The 14,823-nt window shown below is 33.6% G+C and overlaps 1 protein-coding gene across 6 annotated transcripts in view; it reads right to left on the reverse strand.

The window, feature by feature from the left end:
* Nucleotides 1-12,842: 12,842 nt before the first annotated feature.
* LOC145276894 (protein FAM81B-like) overlaps nucleotides 12,843-14,823 on the reverse strand; it is a 142,748-nt gene continuing 140,767 nt past the window's right edge. For all 6 annotated transcript variants that reach the window (XM_080128331.1, XM_080128335.1, XM_080128332.1 and 3 more), the window contains one exon: nucleotides 12,843-14,092. In XM_080128331.1, the coding sequence (XP_079984457.1) occupies nucleotides 13,889-14,092 (204 nt within the window). In that variant the 3' untranslated portion in view covers nucleotides 12,843-13,888. The remainder of the gene's footprint in view (nucleotides 14,093-14,823) is intronic.

Below are 14,823 nucleotides of genomic sequence, written 5' to 3' on the forward strand. Positions count from 1 at the left end.
AGTTACTGAACTACAAGTGGTTGGCCATAGGTAAATGTGCACTGAACAGATATCATAATACTTATTATAGTTAAATTCAAATTTTGATATACCTGCTTTTTTTTTATTACATCGTTCATTTCTGTATTAGGTTTAAGTTATTTTAAACCCTACTCTTTCCATGTTAAATAATAATTTCGAAATAATAACGTTAATATTTCAGCGTTCCAATTGTTCTTTTGTTTTTTGTTTATTTTAAACATCACTCTTTCCATGTTAAATAATATCTCTCTCTCTCTCTCTCTCACACACACAATATATATAATATATATATATATATATATATATATATATATATATATATATTATATATATATTGAATTGGCTCTGTAATAATGAATAAGAAATCTGCAAGAATTAAAATATATTTAAGCATATTTCATGATCGAGCAAGGCCGAGCCCAAGCGCTGCTAGTCTATAATAAAAGCAATGGTGAAGATATTTTAAAGTTTTAACTCAATTCAAACGAAATCTTTTGAATAAACAAGGATGAAATATTTAAAATGTAATATATTTAATGTAAAAGTTAAGTTGACTGAATTGTATTTGTATATGTGGAATTTTCTATTTTTTTATCCCTCATATATATGAAACTTATTTTCATTCGTTTTATAATTAATGAGATATTCGTTTAAAGAGATGCAAAAGATATCAGACCAGACTTCGTAGTAACTGATGCTCTTTCATGTAAAGAAACAAAATTTGAAGAAAAAAGATTGCATTCACTGAAGTTTTTATCAGCTAATCGTTCTTGTTGCGGACCAGGATATAAATACCCTAAACTCGCTACAAGAAAAAATAATGAAACGAATTGAATGAAGAAAACAAAGAACTCAAATGCTGGAATAAAATAAACATGTCGTTTATTTTCTGTTGAGAAATGAAAGTCTCGGGTGTACACGTGTTCATTCGGCCGTTGACGACTACACGCGTGGAAGGAAAGGGGAATGCAATAGAGAAACGTGAAGTGGCAAGCCGGCCTGTAGAAAGAGAGGGTTAAGCTCAGTAGAGAGTCGCGCACATGTCTGTTTTGATGGACCAAAACCGAAGGGGAGATAGAGTGAGAAAGTCAATCCAGTTCATGGAGATAGAAAGCGTATAAAGTGTACATACTGTTTGTTAGCTTGTGCCCCATACATAGTAGCAAGTGGCATGAGGTACGTGCGTGCGCGCATGCCAAAAAGGCACGCTGTCGGTCCATAGACCGTCCAGCTAGGAGGCTGGTCTGAAAAAGGGCTGGAAACAGCTTGTCTCCTGCTTTTATAGTCGTTTCCAGTGGTCTTTTGCACATGTGTGGATTTCCTTTGAAAGGGGAAGTGACGTTGTCCATGTGTGCGTACGTGTGCGTACGTTAGCGTGTGTGTATATACACGTGAATGTGAGTGTATGTAGCGAACGTGAATATATGTGTGTGTGTGGACGTGTGTGCGTATGTATATGACAAGTAATATAGCTTGAGATGTGAACGTGTGTTTTTGTGTGAGACTAGAAAAGGCTCGCGCATTCTCTACTCCCACACATTTTATAAATATAATTTGCTTTATTTTCAGTTGAAAGAAAAGCTTTTTATGACTGTTAGGCATAGAAATAAAACGATCGAAACGTGGTTTGCTATAATTTTATTAATAGATCTATATTAAAAAGACGTGTGTTTGTCTCTGCGTTAACTGAATATTGTTCGGTTATTAGACCAACAAATTTCAAATTTGCTAGGGATGTTGCCTAACCTATGCAAATTGTCATGAGAGGATGATATTTTTCTTTGCTTATAATGGCCACACCTGAGGAGAATAATAAAATTAACTGAAACTTATTTCATCTTAAATTTTAATTAGATTTAATGCTACAATGATACAAGATTCAATTTTGATTTTCAAAATTGGAGAAAACTTAAACAATTTCAACAAAACTCCACAAAATCAATACTTTAATTATGTACGAGATACCTTCAATAAGTTTTTAGACTTTTTTTCTACAGACATAAAATTGTCATAGATTCTTGAAAATTCAGTATGTTATTGCTATACATCTTAGGAGATGATTGACAAGTGTTATGATTCCAAGTTCAAATGAACAGCTACAGCAGAAATTGGAATACACCCTACTAAAGCCTGATTGTCACAGCTGGTGAATTTCAAATATGCAATCTGAACGTGAGGACATTTTAGAAGAACAATATGCAATAAAATTTTGTTTTAAACTTGGAAAAATGCCGCAAAAACGTATGAAACGCTTTAAGCTGCTTTTTGACCATCTTGCATGAATCCAGCGACAGTTTTTGAGTGGCATAAGAGATTCGAAGAAGGCAAGTAGTCTGTGAAGGTTGATGAGAGGTGTGGGAAGAGAAAGAAGTCAGAATACCAGAGTTGATTGGCCAAATAAAGAATTTCATGGATAAGGACCGTTGTATGTTTATAGAGACAATAAGTACACAGTTTGATGTCAGTGTGGGAACTGTACACACAATTATTCACAAGAAACTGAAGATGCAGAAGATTTGTACAGAGAAGATCAGAAAAAAGATGTTGTCATGACAGCAGGAAGATGGTCGAGTTGATCAATTCAGATCCTGCAGTTCTTGATGCTCTGATGACCTGCAATGAAAGATGGATCTACTGCTATGACCCAGAGACCAAGTAACATAGTACATAATGGAAGCATGCTGGCTCTCCCAGACCCAAGGAGGCGCAACAGAGCAAATCCACCCAGAAACTTATGATGATCCCTTTTTTTTTATCTACATGCAATGGGTTCACTAGTCAATAATACAATGTTGAGGTTTTAAGGGAGTTCAGAAAAAGATACCATCAGAAGAGACCAGCACTTTTCAAATCAGGTCAGTGGCATTTCCACCAGGACAATGCACCAGTTCATATCTCCATCCTTGTCACACACTATTTGGCCAAGATAGGCATCAAGACAATTCCTCACCCTCCCTATAGTCCAGACCTTGCTTTCTGTGACTTTTGGTTATTCCTTAAGCTTAAGGAAAACCTTAGAGACTGTCGTTATGAAACAATTAAGAAAATGAAAGAGGCTGTGATGAGGGTTATTGACACACTTACACAAGAGAACTTCCATGGGATCTTCTAGAAGTTGTTGGAACGGTACAACAAATGCATTACAGCTGGAGGAGATTACCTTGAAGGGGACTAGAGTTTCATGTGTGTAGTTTCAATAAAAGTACCCATATGAAAAAAAGTCTGGAAACTTATGAAACGCACCTCATATGTTCTATTTTCACAGTTTTCAATCACTTTTTTTATTATTGTATTGCAGTATTTTGTGGGTCGGACAATTTTTTTTATTATTGTATTGCAGTATTTTGAGAGTCGGACTTTCAGAGAGCATGCATGATCTACCCTCATCGAAAACGATGAATAAAATTTAAATTATACAGATTCCCCTAATTTAATTGAATTTCGATCAGTGTAACAGTATTTGACGTTTAACACAATTACAACTTTTCTAACCTCATTCTAATTCAGTTGTGTTTTATTCATTTTTTTTATTACCAAATCAATCAATGGCTTTGATTGATTTGGTTTCTTTCACTTTTTAAAAGTGTCTCATTATTATTAACCTGTCCTGTAAACTATTCTAACTAGCATAGATATATACGTCTATTGATAGTTAAAAAACGACTTGATATGAATATGAAATGTTTAATATATATATATATATATATATATATATATATATATGTATATATATATATATATATATAATTATTTTTTTACTATAATAAATGTTTAATATATATATATATATAATTATTTTTTTATTATAATAATTAAATTATATATATATATTATTTTAAATTATATATATATATCATTTTTTACTATAATAATTAAATTATATATATATATATATATATATATATATATTTGTGCATGTGTGTATGTGTGTGTGTGTGTGTGTGTGTGTGTACTAGCAAAAGTATCCGTCGTTAACTGGGTTCAAAAACAGCCTACAGAAAATAGACTTTGATTTATGAAAGTACTGGGGCTGCTGTATTGCCATTTGGTGAATGGATTCTGGACCATGCAGTAGCTTCTGGTGGGGCCTCTCGATGCCATACTAGTGGGTAATTGTTACGGCTTTACCTACATTAGCTACAAATAAAAAATTTTTTAAAATTCTTCGTTTCTTTTTCTCTCTTAGTTTCCCCTCTCTGTCCTGCTCTAAGTAAATCTGACGACCTAGTCCACAAATTCCAAAAATTCATCATGACAAGTTTCAAGAAAAAATACACGATTAAACCCGGTTCTCCAACTTCCAACGTAGACCCCTACTACCATGTCTCCTTCTCCAACATCAGGGGTCTACGTTCTAACCTTCCAGAGGTTGAAACCCAATTACAGGAGACTAAACCAGACCTTTTATTTTTAAGTGAAACTGGCATTGGACAGGCTATTTCCCTAGAAGAGTTCGCAATTAAAGGATACTCTAACTTAACTTCTAAATCTGACCCCCAAGATCGCCATGGGCATGGAATTTGTGCCTATATTAGGGATAACTTTCCATGTGGTAGGGACATCTCCAGGGAAGATCCTAACTTACCCTATATGTGCTTCCAGGTTGCTTTAGCTCACACTACGGCATTTATATTTACTCTCTATCGCCCCCATAACAGCGGAGTTACTATCTTTCAAAGCATATCTGAGAAAATTGACGGAGTCCTATCTGCTTATCCTTCAGCTAACATTCACGTATGTGGTGACTTCAATGTTCACAACGTCGAATGGTTGACCCACTCTAACAAGACCGATGATGAGGGGAGGTTCTGTCATGATTTCTCCATTGCTTATGACCTCACTCAGATTGTTCAGGAACCCACCCGTGTGCCCGACAATGACGGCCAGTATGCGAGCCTACTAGACCTTTTTCTCACAACTTGCCCTGAACTATGTTCAGTTTCTGTTCTGTCGCCTCTTGGATCTTCCGACCACTCTGTTGTATCAATTAAGATAAAAATGAAATGTAATAAGTCCCCAGACGTACCTCTCCATCGTACAGTATATCGATACACTAAGGCTGACTGGGATAGCTTCCGTACATTTATATCGGATCTACCTCTGCATTCCATGTTTAAAAAGGATGTGTCCTTCATAGTATTAGACCTGACGGAATGGTTAATTGTAGGAATTGACCGTTTCATACCCTCGAAAAAGTTTCAGCAAAAACCTAACAGCCAGCCATGGTTCTCTCCAGAATGTGCTGCTGCCATTGCGTACAGAAATCACTTTTTCCACTGTTTCCAACGTAATAGATGTATGAAAACTAAAGCCGCTTTCAGGACTGCCAGCAACCATTGTAAGAAAGTAATAAAGAATGCAAGAGAGTTGTATGCTCAATCTGTTAAGTCCAAAGTAGCTGAGCAGCGGCTTGGTTCCCATCAGTTTTGGCAAATAGCAAACAGAATCCTGAACAGAAGCGTGTGCTCCATCCCAACTATTATCAATGGACCTGAGGTAATCTCGTCAGCATCAGACAAAACCAAACTCTTTGTCAAGAACTTTGCAGCTAATTCTACCCTTTGCGATCAAGGCCGCCAACCCCCAATATTTCCTCCTGTATCAGAAAACACACTATGTGATATACGTATATCTGTACGTGATGTTGCCAAGCTAATCAAAAACCTTGATTCCAGTAAAGCAACTGGCCCTGACGGTATTCCAATTATAGTACTCAAAAAACTTCAACCTGAACTAGCGCCCATACTTACAAAACTGTTTAAACGTTGTCTTAAGGAGAATAGTTTCCCATCTCCCTGGAAAATCTCATCAGTATGCCCTGTATTTAAGAATTCAGGTGATCGCTCATCCCCCTCTCAGTACAGGCCAATAAGTCTCCTGTGCGTCATGAGTAAGTTGCTGGAATCTGTGTTAAATACAGAAGTAATCAACCATCTCAACAAAAATAACCTTCTTAGTGACACTCAATATGGTTACCGTTCTGCTAGATCTACAGCAGATGTGCTTACAGTTATATCTCATAGGATTAGCAAATCTCTCGACGGAGGCAACCTTTCTAGGGCAATTGCTCTTGACATATCTAAGGCCTTTGATAGGGTATGGCATAAAGGTTTACTTCATAAGATCTCTAGCTATGGTATTGCTGGAAATGTCTTCTCAATTATTAAATCATTTCTTTCTGATAGGTTCATAAGAGTAGTAGTTGAGGGGCAAAAATCAGAAGCTCACAGTATTAATGCCGGTGTCCCTCAGGGGTCCATCCTGGACCCAACTCTTTTCCTGATCTACATTAATGATCTTCCAAATCACATCCTTACATCATTTGTAGACATCTATGCTGACGATACTACCATTTATGGTAGCACATCTAAGACAGTAAACGACCAAGTTCTCTCCAATTCTCTCTCCTCTGATCTTGAACACATAGTACAATGGGGTAAGGAGTGGCTGGTTACTTTTAATGCATCTAAAACCAAGCTTCTCTCTTTACATCATCAACATTCTGATCCACATCTGGCATCAATTGAAATGAATGGCTCTCATCTTCAGGAGGCCTCAAGTGTTGACAAGCTTCTTGGCTTGACCATTACTCCTGATCTTAAATGGAACACGTACATCAAATCTGTTGCCAAGGCCGCTGGAAAAATGGTGGGATCTTTCTATCGATCCGGTAGATATCTCACTGCTGATGCTATTCTCTATCTATATAAGAGCCAAGTATGTCCAAGGATGGAATACTGTTGCCACATCTGGGCAGGAGCTGCTAGAAAAGACTTGGCCTGCCTTGATAGAGTTCAAAATAGACTTCGTAGCCTCGTAGGAGATGTCCTTTTCTCTTCCTTGCAACCTCTATCTCACAGAAGAGATGTTGCGTGTTTGTCTCTGATGTATCGTTATTTTCATGGAAAGTGTTCGACTGAGCTTCAATCTATGGTCCCCCCTCGCTAAACTTTCACAAGAAACACTCATCTAGCTGTAAACACTATCAATAATTCCCCCCACTCTTTATCTGTGCCTAAACCTAAACGTAGATTCCATGAACAAAGCTTCTTTCTTAGAACTGCACGCCTGTGGAATTGTCTTCCGTTTTCCTGCTTTCCGGCTGACTACAATATGGTTGTCTTCAAGTCTAAAGTAAATAAGTTCCTGATGAGCCGTTCCATATAAGTTATCAAATTTACAAAATTTTCATTACTAATGATTACTATATTGTCCAATTTCTACTGTACACTCTTTAACCCTTATCCTTGAGTGGCCTCTTGGCCTTGATAATGTGGTGATGCCTTTGTAAAAAAAAAAAAAAAAGAAATGAAAGTATGATAGGTTATGAAAAGGAAGGGTTGTAAATTTGGGTTGAATTTGGGGGTATCAAAACCAAAGCAAAATATGTTAAAGTAAAAATAAAATAGATAAACCCCATAAATTATTATACCAGACCTGTTCACACTGAAACACTTATCACAATATTCTGTGGATCTATATTAAAAAAACCTTGTTAAACTTTGTGACATATTTACATTCTATGGAGGTCAGGTGCGAACGAACACCCCATAATTTTATTATACTATATTTCTTCAAACTGAAACATAATTATCAAAGTATACTTACGCAGATAGATATAAAAAGTCTTTATTAAAGTTTGTGCCTATTTCCATTCTATGGAGGCCAGGCACGAACGCAGACCCCACAATTTTATTATACCATCCCTATTTAAGTTAAAACACACTTATCAAAGTATTCTTATGTATATCTATATCAAAAACACTTGTAAACGTTTTTTTTTTAATTTTACAATTTTCTATTTCCATACTTTGTGGACCAGGCGCGAATGCAGACCCCACAATTTTAATGAACCACCATTCTGCCAGATCAAACATACTCATTCCTGTGTCTCGATACATCTTCTATCATTATATGTAATCAGTTTTTTTAAATAGTCAACCATATAGGAGCCTATTCGTGACCAGACACACACACACAGACATTCAGCTTTATATATATATATATATATATATATATATATATATATATATATATATATATATATATATATATATGCAATTTCTCGCCACACATTAGTAGCTGTCATCCAGACTTCAGAGAATATAAATTTGCTTGGCAAGTCTATATTTTTTTTCGTTTCAAATCCAGAAGCAATAATCTGTAGTGATATAAAGATGAATGAAAGCCAAAAAACGACTGGCTTGTATAGCTACTCTCTTTCTTTCATTGAGATACACTCTTCTCTCCACTTCCAAAAGCAGGTAGAGATTTAACAGAAACGTGTTAACTCAGTATTTTTCAACCAATGAAAATCGTTTTAAACCCAAGATCGATGCGGACTTTAAAAACCTCTAAAAAAGGAAAAAAATAATCAGGCAAGTGCGATAAAACCAATCCCACCTAGAATGACATAAGAACGTATGCTCCCCCCCCCCGCTTCCATTATGAATATTCTGATGCTCTTGTTTATTTCTTAATCAAGAACCTTTTCAACCAGCTTTGGTCTTTCAAACTATGTTTTACATCTGTGTAAAATAGTTGATGCAAGAATGTTTTATTTCACGATAAGAACTATGGCAGTAAATGCAGTCAGGAGATTCAGAGTTCCTATCCGTCGCGGTTACCAGAGGAATAGTTGGCCGAAACGTTGTGAAACAACTAATAAAAGATGAGGATAATTGTCCGCAATAAATAAAATTAAGAATGTTTTGTTTTTTATGTTTTCCCGCTTTCATTTACAAAATGACTCATTCATAACATTCAGGTTTTTACCCATCGTTTTCAGTCGCTAATTTAACTGCATTTATATTAATTATTAGTGCTATTCTTGGCACTTTTCAAAGATGCTACTATCGTCAAAATACATTACGTAAAGTCAGGAACTGTGCTGCAATTCGCCTAATTCCGTCATAAATCGTATTGACTTTGTGGTGTGGTCCCTGGCTTTGGTAGAAACCATTTTGGAGCGTCTTTGAATAGCCAGGAATCACACTGGCATTTGATATAAATTGGGGTAAAATGCTATTGTTTTAGTGAAGGAAGAAAATGAACACACACGCACACACATACGCACTCCCCTCCCCCATATATATATATATATATATATATATATATATATATATATATATATATATATATATATATATATATATATATATATATAGGCCAGGAGTTTTGGGGAAATATATATATATATATATATATATATATATATATATATATATAAAAGTGGAAGTGTGTGTCTGTCTGTCTGTGTATCTGTGTATATGTGTGTCTGTATGTGTACATTTCCCTACACAATAACTCTGTCAATTTTTGGTCTACAGACTCGAAATTTGATATACAGGGTACTGAGATTTGGGAAAATCGATGTAATCGGTTTTTGGCCAGAAATTTGGCGATTAAGGGGTCAAAGTTCAATGATTTTACCTTTGAGAACTCTACCAGACTCTGACAATTTTCGGTCTAAACACTTGAAATTTTATATATAGGTTACTTGGACATGGATCTAACTTAATAACTTGATTTGAGCCCAAAACAATAAATTTTAATGGGTCATAATAGGGGTCAAATTTAATAAAATTGACCACATTTTTTTTTTTGCTCAACATACATCTCCAAATACACAGGCAACGCCGGGCACCCATGCTAGTATATATATAAAAGTCAAAGTGTCTGTCTGTCTGTGTATGTGTGTGTCTGTGTATGTACATTTCCCTACACAATAACTCTGTCAATTTTTAGTCTACAGACTCAAAATTCGATATACAGGGTACTGAGATTTGGGAAAATCGATGTGATCGGTTTTCGGCCAGAAATTTGGCGATTAAGGGGTCAAAGTTCAACGATTAGACCTTTGAGAACTCTACCAAACTCATCCGCCAATTTTCGGTCTAAACACTTGAAATTTTATATATAGGTTCCTTAGACATGGATCTAACTTAATAACTTGATTTGAGTCCAAAACTATAAATTTTAAGGGGTCATAATAGGGGTCTAAGTTTAAAAATTGATCGCTTTTTTTTTTTTTTTTTTGCTCAACATACACCTTCAAATACCCGGGCAACGTCGGGCACCCATGCTAGTATATATATATATATATATATATATATATATATATATATATATATATATATATATAAGTGAACGTGTCTGTGTATGGCTTGAGTTATTACTGAGTCTACTTACGATCGAGTTAGGAATCTGTTTTATAATTGATGGTGGGTGATTGGTTTACGTATATCGGAGTAGCGTTATCTTTTAAGTAGGTTTCATATGTGTTTTTATCTAAATTTAACCTGACGTCCAGGAAGTTTGTTATTTTTATGTTAGCTGCTATATCTGCTTTTAGGACTAATTTTTTCATTAAAATAACTCTTTTAGGCCTAATTTTTTCATCAAAATAATTCAAGTGATGAAAATGCATTTAACAGGTCAACCAATATCTATGAAACAGCCCTAAAAAATGGTGGATACAAAAATATCGATATCAAATATAAGCGACAAAACACCAATAACTATAATAAAATTAAAAATAGAAGAAAAAGAACTATAATTTGGTATACAGCCCCATACAATCAAATGTTAAAAACAAAACTTGGCAAGAAATTTCTAGATCTTATTGAAAAACACTTTCCTGCAACTAACCCCTTACACAAAATTTTCAATAAAAATACCTTAAAGTTATCCTACAGTTGTTGGGAAAATTTAGAGATGATAATTAAAGCACATAATAACAAAATATTAAATAAAAACAATGTAAACAACAACAAAATAAGCAATAAAAAAAAGTAGACACCATGACAAAAATAAACCTAACATTAGCAGAAATAATAATAATAATAATAATAATAATAATAATAATAATAATAATAATAAACCAACCCCGGACAAGAACAACCATACTATAAATAAAAATACTAATAACAAACAAGATAAATGCAACTGTAGAAACCGCACACTTTGTTCAAAATAAATGTCTAACTAAAAGCGTAGTTTACCAGGCCACAATATTTGTGAAAGAAAACCCGAATAACAAGAAATATTACATAGGTATGACTTCCTTAGATTTCAACTCTCAATATTACGACCACAAAGTACATTCAACAATAAAAAACACCGTATGAAAACAACACTAGTGAATAAATACTGGGAACTCAAAGAAAGTGGACATTCGACGGTAGTCGAATGGAAAATAATAAGACAAGCTACCATGTGTAGGGACCTAGACGACCCATGTAGATTATGCCTTCATGAAGAATTTGCTATTCTGTACTTCAAAGAACCCCAACATCTATTAAACTGTAGAAGAGAAATAGCAAACAACTGTGTTCACAAGATAAAATTTACTCTAGGATAGCGATACAAAATAGTTTTAAAACTAACAAAAACAATAGAAAATAAACAAATAAATAAATTAAATAAACAGGAATATACATAAACGATCACATATATATGTATGTATATATATATGTATATATATGTGCATATATGTATGTACACACATATATATTTATATATATACTAACAATAAAAAAAACAAAAAAAAACAGTAACTAATTTAAAACAGATCAAGAAACTAAATATGCAGGCTAAATAAAGCACACACAAAGAAACAGGTCAACCAGAGGTCAAATAGGCCTTTGTTCGATAAGTGCATGCTCATTGGCTGATAGGAAGGGCGTGGTGGATACTAGAAAGTTGATTGGCTAACTAAAATCTCAATAGAAGATGCGCATATAAAAACGACAAACAACCACAGAATTCGCGCATAAGCCTGAGGAGTCCTAGAGTGGATGAAACGCAGAATATTCAGTGTAGCTTAATCGCCATATACATTTTTTAACTTACTAACTATATATATATATATATATATATATATATATATATATATATATATATATATATATAGTCGTTTTTTATTAGAATTTGCAAAATATATTCTGTTCATGTGTATTATTTGGATGATTCAGACTACAGTTGTCATCTTGAATCTTATCCTCACAATAATTCAGTCTATATAAAGTCCGACTTTTATTTGGTTCGTTTTGTTGAACTCGGAAATCTTTAGGTCAGACTATGAAATCTCTGTGGACTTTCGAATAGACTTTTTATTTCATGTGTGAGGATAGTTTGCTACCGTTTCATCAGTCATGACTGAGTAAAAATATTAAGTAATTCGTAATTGTATTCTTTTTGCAAGACTGATAGAATGAGAGCAAGTTTCCTCCATGGAGTAAATAAAAGGTTCCGTTCGAAATTCCATACACATTCTTAAGTTCGACAAATAAACCTGAAGAAAGTGGAGGTTATATTGACCGAAACGTTGTGAGAATAAGATCTGATATGAGAACAATAGTCCTAATAATCCACATAATACAAATTATCACTCGTTATCCTAACAATTCGAAAACATATTATCAAATTCATATTTTTTATATTAAAGCAATTCTGATTTGTTGATTAGTACCAGTACTATTATCTGTCTGTCTGTCTGTCTGTCTGTCTGTCTGTCTGTCTGTCTGTCTCTCTCTCTCTCTCTCCCTCTCTCTCTCTCTCTCTCTCTCTCTGTATACGTGTGTGTTGGAACTGTGCCCATTCTCTAATCTGATTTCCATCCAGCGCAAATAATGAGTCAACAATCAATAAAAGAATACCCCTGGGAATTTCTGTCTTTCGTTCATTCAATTTTAAAATTCTTTGTAGTTTCATAAATCATAAAAATGTTAGCATTGAATGCAGAATAAATTTGAAAAAAAAAATACAACAGTTAATCAATCAAAAAAAAAATTACTTAAAAAAGTTAACATAAATTAAAATAGAAATATATATATTCAATTTTATTTTTACCAAATATAATAGAAATGTATGTACAAGAATCAATCATTTTTTGAACAGTGGACATTGTAGAAATTAGCTTTGTATAAAATATGCAGTGCATGATTAGTTGAGGGTTGTATTTGGCTGATAAAGCTGTAGCAATTTTTCAAAAGTGTTTTTATAAAAATGTGAATGAAATTATTTGGCAATAAAAATCTGCACCATAATTGCTTTTAGAATCACAATTTTTGCAAAATGAATAAAAAAAATGAAGAATAATGAGGACAGTTAAGTAAATCTTGTTCATGATCAAACTCCATTTTAATTCAACTGAAGATAATTTTTTAAGCACAAACATTTAGGTAATCTAATTTTTCATTGATGGCATTTCTAATATTTTGGTAAAGATTGGAATATTTGCATTATTCTCTGGTTTTATAAAGCACTTAAATGCTTGCTCACAAGTAAAAGTTTGAAACGCATTTCAGTTTTTTAAGTGTCTTATTTCCATTTTTTAATTTGAATTTTTAAAAATTTAATAAATACATGATTCAATAAATACATTTAACAATATATGATTTACAGTTAACAGTTCATGAAAATGTTCCAACCATCAAATTTAAAAAACGTATGTGTGGAACATCAGAAAGTTGTATGTCCTTCTGACTTGGTAGACCGACAGCAGGCTCAAGACGTTTTTATTTTAAGAAAAGGTCATCTCATAAAATGTGTACTTAATTATTCTTAAGATCCTGAAAATGCCATATATTTTAATTTATTGAACACAATTATGTATTAAGTAGGAATTTATTTTTAAAACGTATAAATGAATGTAATTTATTTAAATAATTAAAAAATGAAAATTCAATTTTTCATAACTCAGCTTTAAATTTTGATTTTCAGATGCTGTCAAAGTATTCTGGTAAATTATTTGGTAAATTTATTTTGAAATGACATTTTGTTGCTTCCGATAACTTAAATTGCTGTAGAAAAATAGGGAGAAAAATAAGATCAACTTTATCCATAACAGATGGTATCTGTTAATTTACATGAGAACAACCATTTTTCGTATTTGGCTGATTTCTTTCCAAAGTTGCTGCTTGGTTAGTTTATATTTGTTTTGCATGATATTATCAATATTATTGAGTCCATCATGCACTGCAGAAAAACCTTCAACACAATCTTTTTTCCAATGATCAATCTCATCTTCTAACAATTTCATTTTCTGTCGCAATTTTTCATCTGTCGACTGAAAAAAGAAAAAGAAAATCATTCAATAATTATAGAAAATAATGCAGTAGATTTAGCATTGAAATCCCTCTATGCCTACATAAGGACCGCTGGAGACATATAAAATCAGCTCTAGCAACTCCAATTCGATAGTCAATTTCTGTCACATCCTGCCCAGATTGATGGTACATAAATGACACCATGTCCTCCAATGGAACACCAGTCAGAAACAACAGTCTTCAATTTTCTGGAGACATTCAAGAGGAAAAAAACACAGTCTTTTATGTGTACATACACAACAATCACAGCCTCTTGCAGCCTGATTAGTGCAATCTGTAACAATACGATGTCATTAGCCTACGCCAGGTTTGACAAACTCACCTCCCATCTAACTGCCAAACCCTGACAGTCAGAGGAAAAAAGGATTTCTATTTATAATTTTAGATTTTTATAATTGAGACTGATTTGCATATATAAATAATTAATTTAGATATGTGGAAAACTGACTGAAATAAAAGGATGGATTGAAAGTGGTGTTTAGAAAGAGAAAGTGTTGGGTCTGAAAATTTATTTACTGCGATTTCAGTATTTGAGGAACAAGAATTCTGTTTGAAATTTGGATTGCCGTTGTAAGTTTTTATTTTTCTTACAGTCAGTTATATACGCTACTGAAGGCATGGCATGAAAAACCGGATGGTCACTATCAACGAAGATGTTTCATTTTACTTTACAATATGAAAAAATATTTCA

The sequence above is a fragment of the Euprymna scolopes genome, chromosome 5 (assembly GCF_053919585.1).
Source record: "Euprymna scolopes isolate OS-2025 chromosome 5, ASM5391958v1, whole genome shotgun sequence".
Taxonomy (NCBI): domain Eukaryota; kingdom Metazoa; phylum Mollusca; class Cephalopoda; order Sepiida; family Sepiolidae; genus Euprymna; species Euprymna scolopes.